This window comes from Octopus sinensis, linkage group LG1 (assembly GCF_006345805.1).
Source record: "Octopus sinensis linkage group LG1, ASM634580v1, whole genome shotgun sequence".
Classification (NCBI taxonomy): Eukaryota; Metazoa; Mollusca; class Cephalopoda; order Octopoda; family Octopodidae; genus Octopus; species Octopus sinensis.
This window is the reverse complement of record NC_042997.1, coordinates 124,147,225-124,167,224: the sequence shown is the minus strand read 5'-3', so window position 1 is coordinate 124,167,224 and position 20,000 is coordinate 124,147,225. Positions and strand designations below refer to the sequence as shown.

At 36.0% G+C, this 20,000-nt stretch overlaps 1 protein-coding gene across 3 annotated transcripts in view; it reads left to right on the top strand.

Annotated features, from left to right (window-relative positions):
• Positions 1-20,000, top strand: part of LOC115210959 (glutamate receptor 4) — a 676,560-nt gene that overhangs the window by 530,333 nt on the left and 126,227 nt on the right. For all 3 annotated transcript variants that reach the window (XR_004999835.1, XM_029779782.2, XM_029779772.2), the window contains exon 17: positions 14,471-14,560. Coding sequence is in view for 2 of the 3 variants with exons in the window: in XM_029779782.2 (XP_029635642.1) it covers positions 14,471-14,560 (90 nt within the window). In the remaining variant the exon portion in view is untranslated. The remainder of the gene's footprint in view (positions 1-14,470; positions 14,561-20,000) is intronic.

The window sequence follows — 20,000 nt, the reverse complement described above, 5'->3', positions numbered from 1 at the left end:
TTAACACAGATCAATTCACATTTGGAACTTGTGAAAAGTCTTGCTTATCCACTCACAGATTGCACTTGTAATGTACGAATTAGCAGGTCGATTTCTCTTTCTGAAAACCCCAGTTTATCCAGATTCTTCTTTAAGTATTTACTAACAAGACCTAGTGATCCTATTATTATTGGTATGAATATGAATTCATAGTCTGGATATAGAAGCTGGAGTTTTTGAAGCTGTTTTCCATAGATAAACTCTTTTTCTTTGATTTTCAAAGAGAATTGATTTTCAAAGAGAAATCAGCTGCAGGGCAGCTGATTTCTATGATGCTTGTCCCAAACAACAATATCCGACCTGTTATGTATACATTTGACAGAAGTTTTGATAAGAATATTCCAGCAGTATTCCTTGAGTTGATGTTTATGCATGTATTCCATAAAAATGATATTCTAAGCTTATTTCAGGACAGTCTTTTTGCGAATGGCATTGTAAATTATTTTAGCAACAACATCGTGCCAAATAGGAAGTTAGTACCGTGACGATATCTTACGACAGCTGCTAATCACATGCGTGATGTCTTCCACAGATATCTGTCATAGCCTACACATGCGTTTGCACTTTGGGATTACAAGAGCGCCACTGCCGCTCTTGTTCACCGGGTACTTTATGCAAATCTCTTGTTCCATACATACATACATACATACATTCATACATACATACATACATACTTACATACATACGTACGTATGTACGTATGTATGTATGTACTTATAATTCTATGAATGAACTTTAGTTGGCAGATTCAAGTCAACTTTTAAGAAGGAAATTTTTTAATGATTTCTTTTATCACAGTGTCCAACAAGAATTCGGATTCGAAATTGAATTGCAGAAGTAAAATCACCTGTCATTAGGCTAATGCTATTAGAGTATCTAAGAATATGAATAATGAATGTTTGTGAGTAACGGAGTATTTTAGGAAACCAAAGTTAAATTTAAACTATATATAGATACACATCTGTGTAAGTTTTAAAAGATGTGCAACATAGCAATGCAGTCTACATTAGCTGTTGACATGGACCACTTGGTATCGCAAGTAGTTCTTTCTACCACGTAAAACAATACACAGAATTATCTGCTATAGATTCAGTGTCAGTTTCGCCTCGTAAACTGTAATTACAAATGGATCCCCTTCCTAATATGCTCCTTTCCAGTATACTCATTATCATTTGTTATTATTTAAGTTGGCAGCACACATTTGGCAAATTATAGTCTATGTCATCGAAACTTGAAGTGATGTAGGGCTTAATTACCAGCTAATAAAGGATTCTAGGTACTACAATAAGCAACGATTGACATTTACTTTCTTTGGTTTGTACACTGGCGCCCATATACATTAATATAAATACAAGGGAAATTTGAAATAGTTTTAATCATAAAACAAATACAAATGTGTGTATGTTTCTTTCTTCACACTGGCAAATGCGACTTTCTAATAATTATCACATTCTGTCAAAGTTTCTTATACCATAGTATATACCTTCAGAATTTACGTTTTACTGTCCACTGGCTTTTGAATCTATTTCTTATCAGCGTACTTTGGCATTATTTAATGTTTTACATCAGGTAATACCGATGGGAGACCGAAAAGTATAGGCGATGTAAAACTGGTAAATATACATTTAGATATGAGGTTAATAGCCTGGAAAATTATAATCGTTATAAAAGCAACTCAACTCGTACGTTTAAACATTTGTAATTTAAAATGTAATGACTATAACAAATAGTTGTTTCGTTTTTTTTTCTTCTTCCGTTGAATAAACATTTGAGTTAATGGGAAGAGAAATATATTATTTAGAAAATTATTGAATGTATACTTTTCTTTCTTTCATGAGACATTATAGGTCAGTTTGAGAAAGAGAGAAAAACGTCTGAAAAGAATAAACGATATAGATAATGGTTTAAGTGAGATACCAGAACTTGCTTTCAGCATCAATTTTTAACAAGCTGTCTACATCCATTCTTCCAAATTGAAGGAATTTTTTATTGAAGAAATCAATATTGATACTGTTGTCGTTCAATGAGATATTTGTTAGTAATGATATGTGTGTAACAATGACAGTTTGGTAATATTGCCAGTATAACACAGCAATATCATATTTGGAGGACACCAGTTATTTAAAAGATTTTAAACGATTTTATGAAAAAGAGGATCGGTTTTGTTGAAGATGCTTAGCATCACGTAAATTCATATCACTTCTTGAAAGCAACATTCTAAATTCAGCGGATAACAATTAATTAAACACTATTCACTCGTTCAGATAATGCAGCTATACATGCACAAGCATTTATCAACCAGAAATAGACATAATATATAAAAAGAAAAGAACAAAAAGAAAAGAAACAGGCAGTACCTGAGGCAATAGCGCTGCTCCTTTTTCTAAATTCCTAAAGAATAACAAAAAATAAAACTAATTTGTGCGTGCATATAAATTAGCAATAACATCTATCTATCTATCTATCTATCTATCTATCTATCTATCTATCTATCTATCTATCTATCTATCTATCTATCTATCTATCTATCTATCGTCAGTCTTTCTGTTTGTCTATCTATATATCTGTCTATCTATCTATCCATCTATCTATCTATCTATCTGTTTATCTATCTATTTATGTATCTATCTGTCTATCTATCTATTTATGTATCTATCTGTCTATCTGTCTGTCTTTCTATTTCCTTGCCTGTCTACCAATTTAAATATTTATGTATGGAGGCGCAAATGAATGTGGAATGCGTAACTTTTGGCACATACATGATTATGTATCAGCATATCTACTCAATATATAAGTAAAGAGAAATACACAAATACACACTCACACGCACACACTCTTATAACATGTATGTATATATACAACAATAATTATACGTTTCGTAAATCAGAGTTCACCATTCGTTTTTACTTTTTTGTTTATTTTGAGTTCACCGTGTGTTCAACTATCAAGTTATCGCCTTGTTCAGCCAATGAAGTATATAAGGTTTTTCAGGTTTTAACCGTTCCTCCTATATATTTTTTGACAAAACATTATTTACAATGAAGTTTATCAGCTGTTTTCGGTCGAAGAGTTTAAATAAGTATTTTGTGTGCGAAAATAAAGGGGAGAGAGATAAAGAGAATAATAACAACAAGGGAAAAGGTTAACAGCCAAACGGCTGGATGGATTCGCGTGAAAAATGGTACACCTGTGGAGACAGGTGCATATATTGGAATGCAGTTTGTATTTTTTTCCTAACCCCCATACTTACCGAGAAAATCGATTAAAACATTTCTAATGGAATTTACCTCTTCCTCTGCCATTAAAACAACCAGTTGCTTAGGAGCTGTTTTCTGACGGGGTAGGGTCAGGAAAGTTTCATATAGCCAGAGGCTCCAATCGAAACAAGGGACCCGAAATGATAAGGTTGACAAACGCTGTTATAGATTATGCCTAACCGAAAACGATCACAGCCACATCATCCAAACAGACCGGGTGAAACTGGGCTTAGCTGCTAGTTGTCTATAAGAACATGCAGTATGCGAGTAGATATGTACGTTTAGCTAGGTTTATATATCATGGATGATTATATTCTCATCCATGCGTCTGTAAATATCTTTGTATATGACGACGTACTAAACTGCATCTTTGAGCTGAACAGACGGACCACACATCTGATAAAACATAGGGCCATTGCAATGGTTTTGCTGTGACCCACAGATTTGAATACAAATCGCTTTTATTTAGAAATACAGTGGCAACAGAAATGTTATTTTATCTTCTTCCTTTCACTAGTAGGTATAAAACCTAACACTTTAACTCAATTTGAAGTCGTAGAATCATACATACATACATACATACATACATACATATACATACATACATTCATGCATGCATACATACATACATACATACATACATACATACATACGTACGTACGTACATACATACATACATACATACATACAAACATACATACATACATACATACATACATACATACATACATACATACATACATACATACATACATACATACATACATGTACACGTGCGAATATCTCTTTGAAAAATCAAAGAAAAAAAGATTATCTATGGACAACTACTTCGAAACCTCCAGCTTCTATATCCAGACTATGAATTCATATCCACACCAATAATTATTGGAGCACCAGGTTTTCTCAGTAAATGTTTAAATGAGATTCTGGATAAACTGGGATTTTCAGAAAGAAGTATCGATCGGCTAATTCGTACTTTACAAATGCAGTCTCTGAGTGGAACATAAAAAATTTGCAGCACTTTTCTCAAGTTCCAAATGTGAATTGATCTGTGTTAACTACATCCCAAAGATGGGGCCTTGTATTTCAATTCGAAACTGTCTCCCCGCTCTGTGGAAGATTTGTAATAATTAAAAAAGAACAGATGCAAATTTGCAGGTGTACCTACATACACATGTACTGGTGGTGCTCTAGCATGGTCACAGCCATTGGGCTAAAACATATAAAGGAAAAAAATGATATATTATTACTAGGAGAGTCAATATTGCTACCAGAAGAAAATCCATATATCCTATATAACAAGCATGCCATTTGAGAACACCGAATTCTGCCTTATCAGCCTTTAGAAATCCTCTCATATAAACGTTTCATGAACGAAAGCAGATATACATCGTAGAAGACGTTAATCGTCTGTCATTGAGGCCAGAAATCCCATATAAGATGATTTCACCCTAATGGAAAAGATCAGTGGAACGTGTCCGGTCATCACATGCCAGTCATTTCTCACTGTTATGATATATATAATATCAGCATCTTTTCAGGCTCGTAGGCTTAAGTAAAATGAATTAGCGACCGATGTAGTAGTTGTGTCAAAAGCCAATTTTTATATCAAACTTAACGTGGTCGTCTTTTTATAACGCCCCACACTGCGTCAATATCCTTGAAAGAGATTCACATAGGAGCATAACAACATACATAGGGAAGTAAAAATAAATCTCTGTTGATTCATCAGACGCATTACAGTACAGGATCCTATATAAATGTAGAATTTTCCTTAATATAAAATACCTGAAAGCCTCTGAATTCCACTTGTCAGATTTACTCTTTACTGATCATCAGTTAGAAAACCAACCTTGTTCACCTGTTGAAATTTTCATTCTTTGAATATCTTTTTTATAAATGAAATGAAAATTTGAAAAAGAAATTCTTATCCTTGTGTTCTTTTGCTCATCAATCTTTGCGAAGGATACGTGCAAAAAAAAAAAAAAAAAGAAACCGACTGCCTCAAGCTCATGTTTTTGATTTCATTTCTGGCATGATAGTAATATTACAAATGTCTTAAACTTCATGCGTGCGAAGTCATGAAATTACGTTACTATTTATGTAATGTTTTAAATAAAACTTTTAAACAATAAGTCTAAAAAAGAAAAAATTAAAACAATGGGTGTATACGTGCGTGTTTATTTTCCACGCGCTCGTACAGATGCATAGGCATACACATATGCTCGATTACACACATATATACACAAAAGTATATATATATATATCTATACATATAAACATATACAGTTATTAAACGTGTGGCTGTGTGTGTGTCTGTGTGCATGTATGTATGCACACTAAAAATAATACACTAAATACAGAGCTGTAAAAATCATGCAACACTTTTCGAGCAAGATAAATATCTGTGTTTGTCTCCACATCATCGCTTGACAACCGATGCTGGTGTGTTTACATCCCCCGTAAGTTAATGCTTCAGCAAAAGAAACCAATAGAAGAAATACTAGGCTTACAAAGAATAAGGCCTGGGGTCAATTTCTTTCAAAAAAAAAAAAACTTTTAAGGCTGTGCTCCAACATGGCCGTAGTCAAATGACTGAAAAAAGTTTAAGAATAAAAGAATAAAAGAAAAAAGATACACCAATATTTATATTTTAATTACTGTTTTTATCTTTCCTGCTGATTGCCGTCTAATTAGTCATGGTAAACATAAACATAGATGTCGCTCCAGCTGGTTGCAATATGTCCCTGTGTCTCTTTCGCTCTGTCTGTGTGTCGTTCTCTCCATACTCACGCACATATATAGAGGGAGAGAGGGAGAAAGAGAGAGAGGGGGAGAGAGAGAGCAAGATGCGGCGTGGGAAGCGGGGATACGCCAGGTTTAAAAAGTCCATGACACGTAGTATATCACGTCAGCGCAACTACGATTCCATCAGGAGTTAATGACCCCACGATCATCACTACCAACACTACCACTAGATACACCCCCCATATATATATATATATATAGATACACAAGCACTCACACACACACAGACACAAACATAAACACACGCACATACAAACATACACACACATACAGACATACACACGTTTATATAAACGTTCTTTAACTTCTTTACTCAAAGCATTTCTTGTGATTCATGGATTATATTTCTGACAGTCGAGATCATGTATCGCGTTTCATCAATCAAACTTTAAGTGACCTTTACTACTTTATAGAAAGGAATCAGCTTTGATGTCGTCCACATCAAACAAAAAAAAAAAACATTATTGTGAGACATATAAATCAACACACACAAATGCATAAAGATAGACTAATAGATATATACATTGGTATGCTGTGTATTATTGGCGAGGCATTTTTGTGAATTTAAAGATTTAAATATAAACTCAGTCACAATAGCAATTGTTTTCAGATTAAATGAACCATCTCTCTAAGACACCATATCTTTGAACCTGGAAAACAATCTTCAGTTTGGTTATCTCTCCTGCTACATTCGTTATCAATGTATATGTTCTTAAATGACAGGTAATTTCCTTTATTTGGATGCATCATCATTAATTGTATAAGTATAAGGGCCGTAACACTTTTAGCAACATTTTGCACTTGAAATGTAATATTTTTCTCATATCTTGATCTAGGTGTATTACTGTCATTGTGTAAGTAACAATTTCTAATTATAACTGAAATAAGTTGTGAATAGTATCATTCACAATTATTAATATAATCAACTATCGTATTGTCATTTTGACAATTAGATAAATGACAAGCGATAAGAGTGTTTATCTTACAAATATATTTTGACTTATCTCCAAAATAGCAGCGTCCATTATTGAGCTAGACTTTAAAACAGTAAGAGAACAATGAATCGTATAATTTATATTGATTGTTTTAATAACTGCAGGAAAATTTGAGAATATTCTTCCCAAGTACTTCTTGTACCAGAGTCTCTTGCACATTTGAAGAATAGAACAGCTGATCATCTATAAAGTATATAGTATCTGGGCCTATTTCTGAATTAATCCCAACCACTTGGTTGCGGGTTCGGTCCCACTGCGTGACACCTTGGGGAAGTGTCTTCTACTATAGACTCGGGCCGACCAAACCTTATGAGTGGATTTCGTAGACGGAAACTGAAAGAAGCCCGTTGTATGTATGTATATATATATATATATATATATATATGTGTGTGTGTGTGTGTCTGCGTTTATCCCCCAACGTCGCTTGACAAACGATGCCTGTGTGTTTACGTCCCCGTAACTTAGCGATTCTGCAAAAGAGACCGATAGAATAAGTACTAGGCTTACAAAGAATAAGTTCTGGGGTCGATTTGCTCGACTAAAAAAGGCGGTGCTCCAGCATGGCCACAGTCACATGATTGAAACAATAAAATGTAAATGTAAGTAAAAGTATGTGGCGATGCGAGTTACGTATATGAAAGTGCATTCTTAATCTCAAACATAAAAAATCAGCGTGCACTATATACTCCGTGCATGCCCTGTTATTCTTAATTTGCAAGCTATGTTTGCCACCTGGATAATCTCTTCTCATCATCCATATCGTTTCTCGCACAATATTACCATCGTAAACATTTTTCCAATGCTCTCTCTTTCTCGAAGTAGATGTGTTCAATAATTATCACCCTATGTAATCAATAAGTATGTAATCAATAAGATGTGTTCAATACGTATCACTATCAATAAGGTGGCGAGCTAGCTGGCAGAAACGTTAGCATGCCGGGCGAAATGTTTAGCAGTATTTCGTCTGCCGTTACGTTCTGAGTTCAAATTCCGCCGAGGTCGACTTTGCCTTTCAATAAGTACCAGTTATGCACTGGAGTCGATATAATCGACTTAATCCGTTTGTCAGTCCTTGTTTGTCCTCTCTGTGTTTAGCTCCTTGTGGGTAGTAAAGAAATAGGTATTTCGTCTGCCGCCACGTTCTGAGTTCAAATTCCGCCGAGGTCGACTTTGCCTTTCATCCTTTCGGGGTCGATTAAATAAGTACCAGTTACGCACTGGGGTCTGTTTGTGTCTTTGTTTGTCCCCCTCTATGATTAGACCCTTGTGGGCAATAAAGAAATAAATATCACCCTATATTGACACTTATCGATATTGTCTCATCCGACACACAGGATATATAATTGTAGTTTATTTGCAGCTCCAAATTATTACTAAGGCTTAAGTCAAATTTACAGCTACAATTAAAATATTTGTTCCGCGATAAAAGGAAGCAGACTTTTTACTTTACACGTATTATTTAGGCAAGAAATAAAATAATAAAGATAATAAATTTTACTAATGTTGGCACGAGGCCAGCAATTTTAAAAGAGAGAGGCAAGTCCATTATATCGACTCCAGTACTTGATTAATACTTATTGTATCGGTTCCGAAAGGAGAGGTCAAACACAACAGTTCTGCGTTCTAAAGTAATAAGGACAATAGCAGTGGTAGTAGTGGTAATAGTAGTAGTAGCAGTAGTAGTAGTAGTAGTAGCGATCAGTACTACTACTACTACTACTACTACTACTACTACTACTACTACTACTACTACTACACTACTACTACTACTAACAACAACAACAACAGCAGCAACAGCAGCAACAACAACAACAACAACAACAGTAGTAGTAGTAGTAGTAGTAGTACTACTACTAATAATACTTCCTACTGTAGGCACGGCTTGAAATTTGCCGGAAGCAACTAGTCTATTACATCTAATCAAGTGTGTAACTGAAAAGGATGAAAGTTAGAGTCATCCTTGTCGGAATTTGAACTCAGTACATAAAGACGTACGATATGCCGCTAAGCAATTTTGAACTTACTTGTTTCAATGTTTGGCACAATGCGAGCAAGTTTTTAAGAGAGAGAGTAAGCCGATTACATCAACTCTAGTTTTCATCAAGTATTTATTTTTAATGACCCCCGAAAGAATGAAAAACAAAGTTGACTTCCACAGAATTTGAACTCGGAACGCAAAAACGAACGAAATTCCGCTAAACATTTTGCCCACCGTACTAACGATACTGCTATCTCCCTAAAGACAAACGAAATACCACTAATGCATTTACAAGTATGAAGCCCTATGTAATAATAATAGTGGGTTTATATTCTGGAAGGAACTTTTTTTTCTTTTAAATACCAACCAATTGATATTGTTGATGTTATCTGTTAACTGTCTCTTCTCAAAATTGCAGGCCTTGTGTCTATAGAAATAAGTGTTCCATATTCACTTTGCTCTGTTAGTAGGTTTTGATATATCATCATACTTTGGGTAAAATCTTTCGCAATTATCTTTCCATGTAACACTTATGCTATCTTTTACGCATTTCCTTGACTATATGAATCATTAACAACCACGTTTATAATGTATGTTTTACATATATTTCTCTGTATTTGTTTGCAATGAACTAAAAGTGCAAAGTCGGTATTCTTGATAATAGGCCATCTTCTCAGGAATGTAATGTAACACTGGTTTCTAACGATTCTCTTTATGAAAACCACCTGCTAAATGACGTATAATTCAATAAATTAGTAACATATATTCACTTTATTTTGTCATTTGGAAAGGTCAAAGTAATTTTCCTGAGTAATTTTCCAACCATTATGTAAAGAGATATTGCAATAGCAATATTCAAACATCGCAGAAATGTGAACAATAGCCATACATGAATCACAATTATCTACTCTAATAGCTTTTATTAGGAATAGGTGCGTAAATAATTCATTTCTTGAATTAATGACTGTTTACTTATTATTTGCAAATCCCCTTGGAGCTGTTGAATACTAAAGCAATGTATGAAGGTATTTTCATATTATAATAGAGAACAAAAATTTCTATTTCATTTATCAATATACAATAAAGGGTGAAAATTCAGGTGTATAGAATATCGCCATTGATATAATGTATGGAATTACACATAATTTATCACGTGTTTGTTGCACGAATATTCGTCAACCAAAATGTTATATATGAAATCGTGAATGTTATTATAAGCTATCATAACGGAATGGAGAAAATAACAAAAGAGGAGTTTTATTTACAACGGTCATATATTTATGATATGTGATATAGTTCCCATGTGCTGTATCGTATCAAGACTTGAATTTTCGAGTCTAGACGTTCTCATTTATAGCGTCGTTCTTGATTAATCCTACTTAATCTCTCTCTATATAAACCTGAAGTTGTCTGTGTATGGCAGGTTTGGTTGCCTTCAACTAACACTATCTACTCCGAGACACTGCGGCGCAAGTTGACTAAAATTGAGAGTATGATAGACGAAGGCTTGCTCTTCATTCTGTAAACGAAACAATTCAAATCGAACCATGTTAACACCAAAAATTATATACATCAAAAAGGTGCTTTTTTTCTATGAAAATCCGTATTTTTTACGATTTTTTTTACTGCTGTGTCGCCATTTCTCGGTGTATTTCAACCAGAAAAATGTTCACTAAAGTAGATTGCGCCTCAAGAAAGTAAGAACGAATCAGAACACTGGATAAGCTAATTTCTACAATGTCCACAAATATATCGTACTCGAACAGTTCCTTGTTACGCATTTTTGTATAAAGTACCTACTCAAGTAATTCATATGTTCTTAGAACATGTATAATAGCTCAGATCCCATTCTCTGAGATCCAGCTGTTCATTCTTAATATAACACTTCAATAAAAATTAAGTGTTTCTATGTTGAGAACACCGTTTTAGTCAGAGACAATGAAATTTCATGTATATAGTAGACAGTCACTTGAAAATAGTAAAAATAATCCTCTCTCTGAAGCAGAAAAATTAAATTAACTTTCCCTGAAGACGACATAAGATCGTTTTAAATAATAATAATAATAATAATAATAATAATAATAATAATAATAATAATAATAATAATAATAATAATAATAATAATAATTTCTTTATGAACAGGAATAATAATACGAAGAATAAGAATATATAACGTAAGTAAAAGAACGTTGAAATAAAATGAACGCTGGTTATGGCTGGAAGCTAGAAACATAAAAACGAAAGACAAATAAATACATATAAAAGAAAACTGAATCGCTAATTACAGCCGCTCATGAACAAGACATAAGAGTGAGGCTAATAAGCAAAATGCCTGATAAAACTTAGGGAACGAATGCAAAGCCCGTGGTGGTAGAAGTGTACTTTGAAAGGTAAGCCGAATGTGCGGAATCAAAGTTTCAGGAAAGTAGTTGGGAAACGACCCAGAGGCTATAATAAAGAATTATTATTGCATGATTTTATGGGATTTTCTCGTTAAGGCAAACCATTCTATTGAGGCTAAAAGCCTCAATATGATCGGTGATGGAAATAAAAATAAAAGATAAGATGATGGGCTTTGCAGTACTATATGATAGAAAATAAATAGCAAAGTAGCCGAAAAAAATGCTGAGAAATGGTAGTACCGAGCTGAAGACCTGCAGGGATTTTGGAGGACATAGGTTACAATTATTCCTGTAGTAACTGATCGTTTCCTTGGCACAACAGCCAAACTGATGCCTAAGAAGGAGAAGTAATTTTAAATTGAGACACGTATAGTCAACCTTCAGAATGTGCCATCATATATTCTGCAAGTATCCTTAGAAAAACCTTTGAGATTTTGAGACTTGTCGTTACTAAAGCACAGAATAACATGTCGTCTAATTAAATTAGCATGTAATAGCTTCTGAGTAAAACGTATTCATGCTCTCTGACTTAGGCACAAACCCTGAAATTTTACTGGGCGGCTGTTGTTAATGCCACTGATCCCAGTACTCGAATGGTAGTGTATTTTATCGATCCTAGAGGACGGAAATGTGAACTCGGAGGGATATGAACACAAAAGTTAAAACGCCAAAAGAACAACTTCAAGGTATTTATAGCGACGATGTCACGATTCTGCCATCTCATCGGGATACAGCGAAACAATTATAACCAATTCAGGAGATATGAAATTCTGTAAAACGTAGATATTCATAGATAAAGGGGAATATATAAGCTTATCTTAAACGCACTGCTTATCTCCCCATTAATAATTCTTTTCTCTTATTGATCACTCTTACTACTATTACAAGGTTACCGCATCAAATCTCACATTAACATAAAGAAAATCTGTTTATTAATTCGGTCTCTCTTTGTTCCTGGTCATTTCTGCCAGTTTTTTTTCAGTTCTGTCGTTCTTTCGATCTTTCCTTTCTCTAACTTCCACTTCCCACTTTCTGTCTTTCCTTCCCTCATTCAGCCGTTTTCTTATTTCTTTATTACCCCATAAGGGGCTAAAATAGAGGGGACAAACAATGACAGACAAAGGGATTAAGTCGATTATATCGAACCCGGTGCGCAATTAGTACTTAATTTATTGACTCTGAAAGGTGGAAAGGCAAAGTCGACCTCGGCAGAATTTGAACCCAGAACGTAGCGGCAGACGAAATACTGCTACGTATTTCGCCCGGCGTGCTAACGTTTCTGTCAGCTTGTTTTCTTTATTTGTTACTATATTTTCTTCACTCGTTCATTCATTTATTCGCTTTCCCTTTCATTCTCTTCTTTTCTTCCTTCCTTCGTTGGTGTTTTCATGCTTATTTTCTTCTCTTGCATAGGTTGCCTTCTTTTGAGCTTTCTCTTTCACATTAAATCAATTTCCATATGTTAAGCTGTTTAAATCTCTACTCCTTGAACTTGCTCTAACAGTCTCATTTAAATCTTAATCATATGGTTGCTATTTCCTGCTCTTACTCATATCCACTTGTCTCTTTTCGTTTGTCAAACGATAAGCAAGCACCTACATATCGCGTCTCATATGCTCATTTGATTACGTGATGCACCATCCAACTTAGCGTATGATTTCTATTATTTCTACCCGTCATTAATAGTTCAGTAACGGATGATTTCTTTTATTGTATAGCACGTGAATAGAAAGCTCACAAATATAGCCAAAACAACTTCCCAATGACCGAAGGAAAAATCAAAACGATACATAATACGTGAAGATTGTAGTGTGTTTTAAATTATGCCGCTGTTGCTATATCCACTCGTAAAATGAAATCCATGTAGGAGTTTTTGAAAGAATGTAATGGAATTTCCTTAAATATCTGTCATTTCGAAACCATAAGAAAATAGATTACATTTTCATGAAAATTGAGCTGTGAGCTGTGAGATTGAGGTATTAAAACTTTGATAGAGAAACGAAACTACCTATTTATGAATTCCTGTAATTTCTGATACAATCCTTTAAATCTTTGGAAGGGAATGTTTGTCCAGAATTTATAAGGAAATATATTGCCTAATATTTAAACTATTGGTTTAGATTATGAAATATCGATAACAAGTGGTATAAATACTCTCTACAGAGCAATTATCAAGTAAAAATATATCAAATGTATCTTCTGAACTCTTTCATAGTGTGATATCATCATTGTGTTGCAAAAATTAATTTCACCTGTTCTGTTATCAATAAATGTCTTGTAAACTATCACTATTTTTTTGTGTATCAACTACTAAACGAAAAACTACGTTAGACTTATTCAATATGGTATCAACGTGGAGGCACATGTCCTAGTAGTTAGAGCAGCGGACTCGCGGTCGAGGGATCGCGGGTTCGAAACTCAGACCGAGTGATGTGTGTGTTTATGAGCGAAAACACCTAAGCTCCACGCGGCTCCGGCAGGAGGTAATGGCGAACTTCTGCTGACTCTTTCGCAACAACTTTCTCTCACTCTTTCTTCCTGCATCTAGCAGCTCACCTGCGACGGACCGGCGTTCCGTCCAGGTGGGGAACCTATGCGCCAAGGAAACCGGGAAACCGGCCCTTATGATCCAGGCGTGGCTCTAGAAGGAACAAACAATATGGTATCAGATAAGTAAGCCAGTGGATTTGATGTTGTCTCAGGTAATGTATGGTTCACTCTTAGCATTCACCAAGCATTTCGAATGTTGTAGCTGCCGATAAAATGGAGCCTCCTTACAGCTGGGTATTCATTTACAAAATTTTATTTGGTTCAGTTTTCTGTACGGGAACGTAATTCCTGCAGTGAGGGATAAAATGAGTATGTACAGAAATGGACGTTTCCTCAATTGTTACGCACCATACGGTACGATTGTAGTAAAGAGAGGTGGGAGTGTTTGCAAGTCTTGTTGACGTACTTAAACTTTTATCTTCTTTTTTTCTCTATTTTCAGCAAATGGCGAAGAAAGCTAAAAATGTAAAGCGTGCTCGAAGAGCGTCAATGCGATATACCGGGGGATATGCAGAACCTGAAAATGGAGGTGTAAGTACAAATTGGACTATGTTATAGACAGAGAATAAATATAAGACGAATGTAAGATTGAATGAGAGATAGCTGCAAGGCTGGAAAGAGGAGATGGGCGAAGAGTGGAAGAACGAGAGACAGAGACAAAGAAAGATAAGTAGAAAGAGAGAAGGAGAGAGATAGAAAGAGAGGGTGTGTGAGAGAAAGAGAGAAAGAAAGAAAGAAAGAGAGACAAAGATTTTGTTATACAGAGACACAGACAGGTAAAGTGGTGAAAGAGAAAGAAATATAGAGGGAAACCTCATTGCGAAGACTAGGTGAACGTAATGGAAAGCATCCAATTGATGTTAGATATAATTAAGGAATCTAAGAGAAGTAAGTAGTATCTTTCAGTTTGTGATTTAAAGAGAAAGAAAGAAGAGAGAACGTTTGTAAAAATAAGAGTAAGAGACGAGGAGTTTGAACTACAATGCGGTTAATATCCATTAATATAATAGCCATATCTGTCTTCGCCTTAAAAGATAACTAATTTAAACGCACGAATACATGAAAGACTTATTGATATAAATGTAATCACAGAGTTTCCTTGTGTAAGAAGTTTATGAAATATATGAATGAAGTCTATCGCAGCACTATAACGATTTCATCAATTCTGAAACAAGTTGAAAGCAAATTCAATCACTAGATCCTATCCAAATCTTAAATTACTTCCTCGAAACACCAGCCTAACTCCTTGAAGGAATATCCAAAATTTTAACCGGAGCAGGGCAGTTGGCAAGGTAGTTAACATTTTACAAAGAGAGGAGACAATGGTGGATGGAATATTTTTGATTATAGACTATAGTAATAAGGACTGAAAAATGTATTTTTCAAAGCGTTTAGAAAACGTCAAGGGCATACATACCTTGAGGCATATAATGGAGATTAGGCTATTTGTAATAGGTTGAAGGACAACAAGAGCAACAAAGAGTACGAGGTCTGACCAATAAGTATCAGCCTGTTGCTATAGTAACGAAGCTAAAGCACACAGAGTGAGGACAATTAGCAAATATTGACCTTCAACTCTGCTGTGGATGCGCACTAGTATTTCTCGTACTAGGTTTCTTCCGCTGTTTACAGCAGTGATTGGAAGGAAGGTGTGTAGTGCGTGATCGTTGCATTGACCATGACATAGAAAGTTGTCATGGTGATTCATGCTCAGTTGCAGAAGGAGTATGGAGAGGAGTGTATGAGCCGCACACAAGTGTACAAGTGGTTCATTCATTTCCAAGATGGCCAAAAATATGTCGATATTGACGAACGTTCTGGGAGACCCGCAACCAGCAGCACTGAGAAAAATATCGCATATGTGGGTGCAGCTATGAGGAGAAAATCGTTGAATCCCCATCCGTGAGTTATCAGAGTATGTGCAGATTCGTTACGGTTCAGTTCAGTCCACTATCACTGAAGATGTGTGTATGAGACGCGTGTTCGCCAAGTTTGTGCCAAAGCTGCTTTCAGCTGAGCAAAAATCCACTCGGGTTTCAGTTGCACAAGATCCCCTTGATTGTGTCGAGTACAATGAAAGATTTTTCAAAACTTTGCGTAGGCCTCTGAGTGGGTATCACCAAGCTTTTGGCAAAATTTGATGCAGATTCTCTGGTTAGCTTTCCCTGTCATAATCAATACGACGATCACACCATACACATCTTCCTTCCAAGCACTGCTGTAAACAGTGGAAGTGAGCTTCAATGTTAAAACTTAGTGCGCATACACAGCAAAGTTCAAGGACAGTCTGTGCCTAGCAGCTTCACTCTACCTGCTTCCGATTCGTCACTATAGCAACAGCCCTAATACTTATTGATGAGTCAAAGTAAGTTATTGTAAGGAAACTAAATATCTAAGTATCTCAATCGACAATTCATCTTTTCTGTAACCTGAATATGCTCAACTTACTTAGGAGTAGATCTACGTAGTTTTCACCTCAATCCGTGGAGGTTATCAGATGATATTTTATGTATCAAGAATTTCATTATTTGCTCCGAAGATTTCCAAAGCAAAATAGACTCTATAAGAATATAAAATTGCGAATATTAATGTAGATATAACGTAGTAAATCAGGTAGACTGATGCTTTAAGTATCAATATCTTCTTTTACATAACTTAGTATTTTTTAATATGAATTAACAAATAGTAAAATATCAAGATGCAACAAAGTAGCATCTAGGTGATGACCGTAATTGCTAGAAATAGCGGCCAAATCCAGCTCGGAGTTTCGAGAAATAAATTCTAGAAAATCCTCTAGGGCAGAAAGAGCAGTCTATATGAGACCATTTGTGAAATGAAGGTAGTAAGATTATGCCATATAAATATATAATCACCACCACCATTGCCACTACTACTACTACTACTACTACTATTACTACTGTCCCCATCACCATGATGAACAGCATTTAGAAATAACTGCGAAATTTTCCTGAAATCACATTATGCAAAAGCAATGCAATCTTGGTATAATTTCTCGAAAAACAAGCTGTGGTGGTCAGAAATGGATTGCATTTGATAATAAGTCTTTTCAATCGGTGTTATCCTCGAGTTAAACAAGAACAACGGCATTTGTTCTACTTCTTCTTCTTCTTCTTCTTCTTCTTCTTCTTCTTCTTCTTCTTCCTTTCTTCCTCCCCTCCACCTCCCCTCTCCCTCCTCCCTCCTCCCTCCTCTCCATTCTCTCATCCTCCTCCTCACCCTTTCCCCTCCCTCCACATCCCATCCCCCTCCTCCCCTATTATTATTATTATTCCCCTTCCCATCCTCCTCTTCCTTTTTCTTTTCCTCTTCTCCCCTTCCTCCTTTTTTCTGCTGTTGCTTCTTTTACTACTACTACTACTACTACACTACTACTACTACTACTACTACTACTACTACTACCACCACCACCACCACTACCACTACTACTGAATTTAGTTCCAATGTATAACAGAATAATTTACGTGTCAACTTGGCCCTGCCGAGTTATTATCTATGTTTATAGATGTGTGTGAGTAATCTTTATATCATCTCTAGTGTTCTATAGTGGCAATTATAAATGCTGATGAACGAGGCTTCTGTAACATTTTATTAAAATGGTTTCCAGATGAAAGAATTTCATAGCTGCTAAGTCTTTATCTGTGAGTTGAATCGACACATACTTGTATTAAATAGCTAATATATGAAAGCATATTTAAAGTGTATTACGTATTTTAAATAGTTTTCATCTTTCTAAGCGTAAGCACAGAATGCTGGTTGTTCATAAATATACCTCTCTACAGTCAGCGAGACTTTTCTGATTGAAAAATCTTGTGACGGGAAATGGAATTCCTTTGGAAACACACAAACACAAACACACAAATATACATACGCACACACGCGCACACAGACGGAAGAGATAGATATAGATAGATGAAGGTGGCTATCAAGCAGACACGTGAGCACGCCGGGCAAAATGCTTAGTGGTATTTCGTGTGCCGTTACGTTCTGAGTTCAAATTCCGCCTAGGTCGACTTTGCCTTTCATTTTTTCGGGGTCGATAAATTAAGTAACAGTTACGTACTGGGGTCGATGTAATCGATTTAATCCCTCCATTTGTCCTTGTTTTTCTCCTCTATGTTTAGTCCCTTGTGGGCAATAAAGAAATAAGATATAGATAGATAGAGAGGGTGAGGGGGAGAGAGTGTTGTATATATTATAATAAATGCAGAGTACCTGAGGATTGATTTCAATGCCGACTAATTTGTGACCTTAGCTGAAATTCGGTAGTTAATTAAATAGAGTCATTTTGCTAGCCAAGGGTCCTATGACAAATTGAATCTAAGAGAAGCGTTGTTAAGGACGTTCCAGTCAAAACGGTCCACATCTAACATTATCTTGCTTACGAACCACAAGGTTCCGGGTTCAGTCCCACTGCGTGGCACCTTCGGCAAGTGTCTTCTACTATAGCCTCGGGCCGACCAAAGCCTTGTGCGTGGATTTGGTAGACGGAAACTGAAAGAGGCCCGTCGTATATATGTATATGTGTATGTGTGTGTATACGTTTGTGTGTCTGTGTTTGTACCCCCCCCCATACCAACATCGCTTGACAACCGATGCTGGTGTATTTACTCCCCCGTAACTTAGTGGTTCGGCTTAAGAAACCGATAGAATAAGTACTAGGCTTACAAAGAATAAGTCCTGGGGTCGATTCGCTCGACTAAAAGGCGGTGCTTCAGCATGGCCAGAGTCAAATGACTGAAACATGTAAAAGAGTAAAAGAGTAACGAGAGAATGTCTCATTTCTTGGGACTAGCAAGAGACGTTATGCCAATAAAAACTAAAATAATCAGACTTACTTTTTCGGTACCAGGTCTTCATTTCAGCAACTAACATATCAACACTTTGTTTAATGTGCTGGTTGAACAATTAAACGGCTGTTAGGTCTCTCTATCAGAGTCCTTTCGTCGCTGTTTTTGGTCTCATCAATGACGTTCTCATTCTTCAAAGTCAGCTTTCAGTCCGTCTGAAAACTAGTCTTATACCTATTGGTGTCTGTATGTACGTATTTATGCAGGTATGCTTGTATGTATGTGTGTATGTATGTGTGTATGCATGTGTGTATGTTTGTATGTATGTATTTATGCGTGTATGTATGACGATTGTGAGTGTTTACTTATGTTTGTGTGTACGTTCCGCTGTGTGGTATGAGCATATTTTCGCGCGCGTGTGTGGTGTAATCTGTTGCTTTATGAATAACTAAGCATCCGTGTGTGTGTTTGCGTGTGTGCATTCTTGACTGTGTGTGTGAGTGTTTGAGCGCGTGTATGTTTGTATGTGTGTGTGATGTAGCCGGTTGCTTTTCTTTGAATAGGTAAGAGTATATGCGTGTGTGTGGTTGTGTGTTCTTTTATGTGTGTATGTTTGGGTGCCTTTGCGTGTGCATGGATATGTATGGCTGTGCACAGGAATTGTTCATTATTGCATGTATTTATATTTATGCCTTTCTGTTTATCCTGCTGTCATTGCAATGCTATCCTCTATACCTACATGTCATTCCCCACCCACATAGACGCCCACACGCCCACATAGGGTATGTGGTGCGTGGGTGGTGGCAGAGCGGTTGTAATTTTATGATTTAATTTAAGTTTGTTTTGTATTTAGTGTTACCATTGTCTCGTTTATGAAAGCATACTCGTGTAGTGTATTTTGCTATACATAATTCAGTAGTAGTAGTAGTAGCAGCAGCAGCAGTAGCCAGCAGTGGCAGCAGAAGCAGCAGCAGTAGACAGCAGTAGTAGCAGCAGCAGCAGCTATCCCTTGGTGATAATGAACAGCTGGTACATTGAATAGAATACTGGTCGCCAAACGAAAGATTAGGTGTTCGTACCGTGTCACCTGTATTATGCTCTATAACGCTACAGGGTGGGTAAACATGCAAGAAATAGCCATGAATTCTTCCTCACATGAAATC